At 34.4% G+C, this 1,604-nt stretch overlaps 1 protein-coding gene across 1 annotated transcript; it reads right to left on the bottom strand.

The window, feature by feature from the left end:
- Nucleotides 1-294: 294 nt before the first annotated feature.
- Nucleotides 295-705, bottom strand: LOC150078741 (histone H3.3 type 1-like). The gene has a single exon (XM_090383495.1). The coding sequence runs from the start codon at nt 703-705 to the stop codon at nt 295-297; it is 411 nt and encodes a 136-aa protein (XP_090239621.1).
- Between the last annotated feature and the right edge of the window lie 899 nt (nt 706-1,604).

Raw genomic sequence — 1,604 nt, 5'->3', positions numbered from 1 at the left:
TGATGATCGCGAGTTAATGGTTCGACTATTTTTCTCAAATATTTCATTCTCATTCTCAAAATGTCCTATTCGACATTTTTTGTAATCTATTTAATATATTCACTGCGCGGCTTCTTCTTAAAAAACTACTTTTTGCCTGTTTTGCAATTGAAATATGTTACTAAATATTAAGAAATATCAAAGAGAGTAAGAATAAAAGAACCGATTAGAATATAAATGTTATTTAGAAACGTACGTGCAGATAATCCCTTTATCAGAATATGGTGGCCCTGAAAAGGGCCATTTTTCCTTCGTTTAAGCACGTTCTCCTCGAATCCGTCTAGCCAGATGAATATCTTTAGGCGTGATGGTTACCCTCTTGCCATGGATTGCACACAAGTTGGTGTCTTCGAACAACCCCACTAAGTAAGCTTCGCTAGCTTCTTGTAGGGCATCGATGGCAGCACACTGGAAGCGAAGATCAGTTGTGTATTGCTGGGCTACCTCACGAACGAGGCGCTGAAATTCAACCTTACTGATTAGAAGATCCGTTGATTTCTGGTAACGATGAATTTCTCGAAGAGTAACGGGCCCTGGTCTGTAACAATGGGGTTTCTTCACTTCAGCTATAGTAGGGGCACTCTTGCGAGCCGCTTTCGTCGCTATATGCTTCCTCGGGGCCTTTCCTCCTGTGGACATACGTGCGGTTCGCTTAGTACGAGCCATAACGATGTAACAGTCCTGGAACTTCTAAAACCAAAGTGAATTGAAGGTAGCAAATTCAGATCTATTTATAAGCGATAAACAAGTCAACTCTTCCAAAACTTGATGGGAAGATTAAACGTTGTGAGTGCTGATTGGTCAATACTACTGTAGCCAGTCGGGACTGCAGGGAGTACCGCATGCCATCATACAAACTTGTTGCACATTATGTAAACTGGATTATATGTTTGTGACAGTACTCTACAACAAGAGTTTTCATGTGATATTTGTTAAACATTGGATAATTATTCTCTATGACCATAACATTATATTTTTAATTCTGAAAATAAATAATTTTTATTTTATTCTGAAAAATTATTTTGTTTTGTAAGTTACCTGATTTTTATGTTAATTTTATCTTCTAACTTTTGGGAAGATGCATGTGACATGAGCTTACAAATATTTTCCCCGTGGTTAACTGAATACTATGCGGATCAATCTGTGCGTTCATTTTGAGGTTTAATTTTTGTTTGACTGAAAAAAAGCCTGAATTTTAGTATATTGTATAATGCCAATTTAAAGAGCGACTTACATATTACCATCTTATGAAATCCGTTTCACCCGATATGGAATATAAATTCAAAAATGGTTTTGATCATGTATTATATAATCATTATCCCACCTTAATCTAACAGGTTTGTGTTATTTTAATGGTTGTATAATACATTTGATAATATATTATATTATACAACAATTATCCTTTAATTAAGATGAAATATTTTACTATTCTTCAAAAATTAGAAATATTTTCTTTCTTTAAAAATATTGTTTTTGATAATCCTGCAAAACGAATTGAAAAAGAAATCATTTTAAATCTACAGGAACATCGTCATTCCTCCATATATGTCGTTTTAAGATTTTAC

The sequence above is a fragment of the Mastigoproctus giganteus genome, chromosome 10 (genome assembly GCF_048544385.1).
Source record: "Mastigoproctus giganteus isolate SK-2022 chromosome 10, ASM4854438v1, whole genome shotgun sequence".
Classification (NCBI taxonomy): domain Eukaryota; kingdom Metazoa; phylum Arthropoda; class Arachnida; order Uropygi; family Thelyphonidae; genus Mastigoproctus; species Mastigoproctus giganteus.
Note: the sequence above shows the minus strand (reverse complement) of the source record. Positions and strands in the feature narration are given on the sequence as shown.

What these genes read in the sequence shown, in the direction of transcription:
- LOC150078741 (XM_090383495.1), bottom strand. Translation starts at nt 705, where the DNA reads ATGGCTCGTACTAAGCGAACCGCACGTATGTCCACAGGAGGAAAGGCC.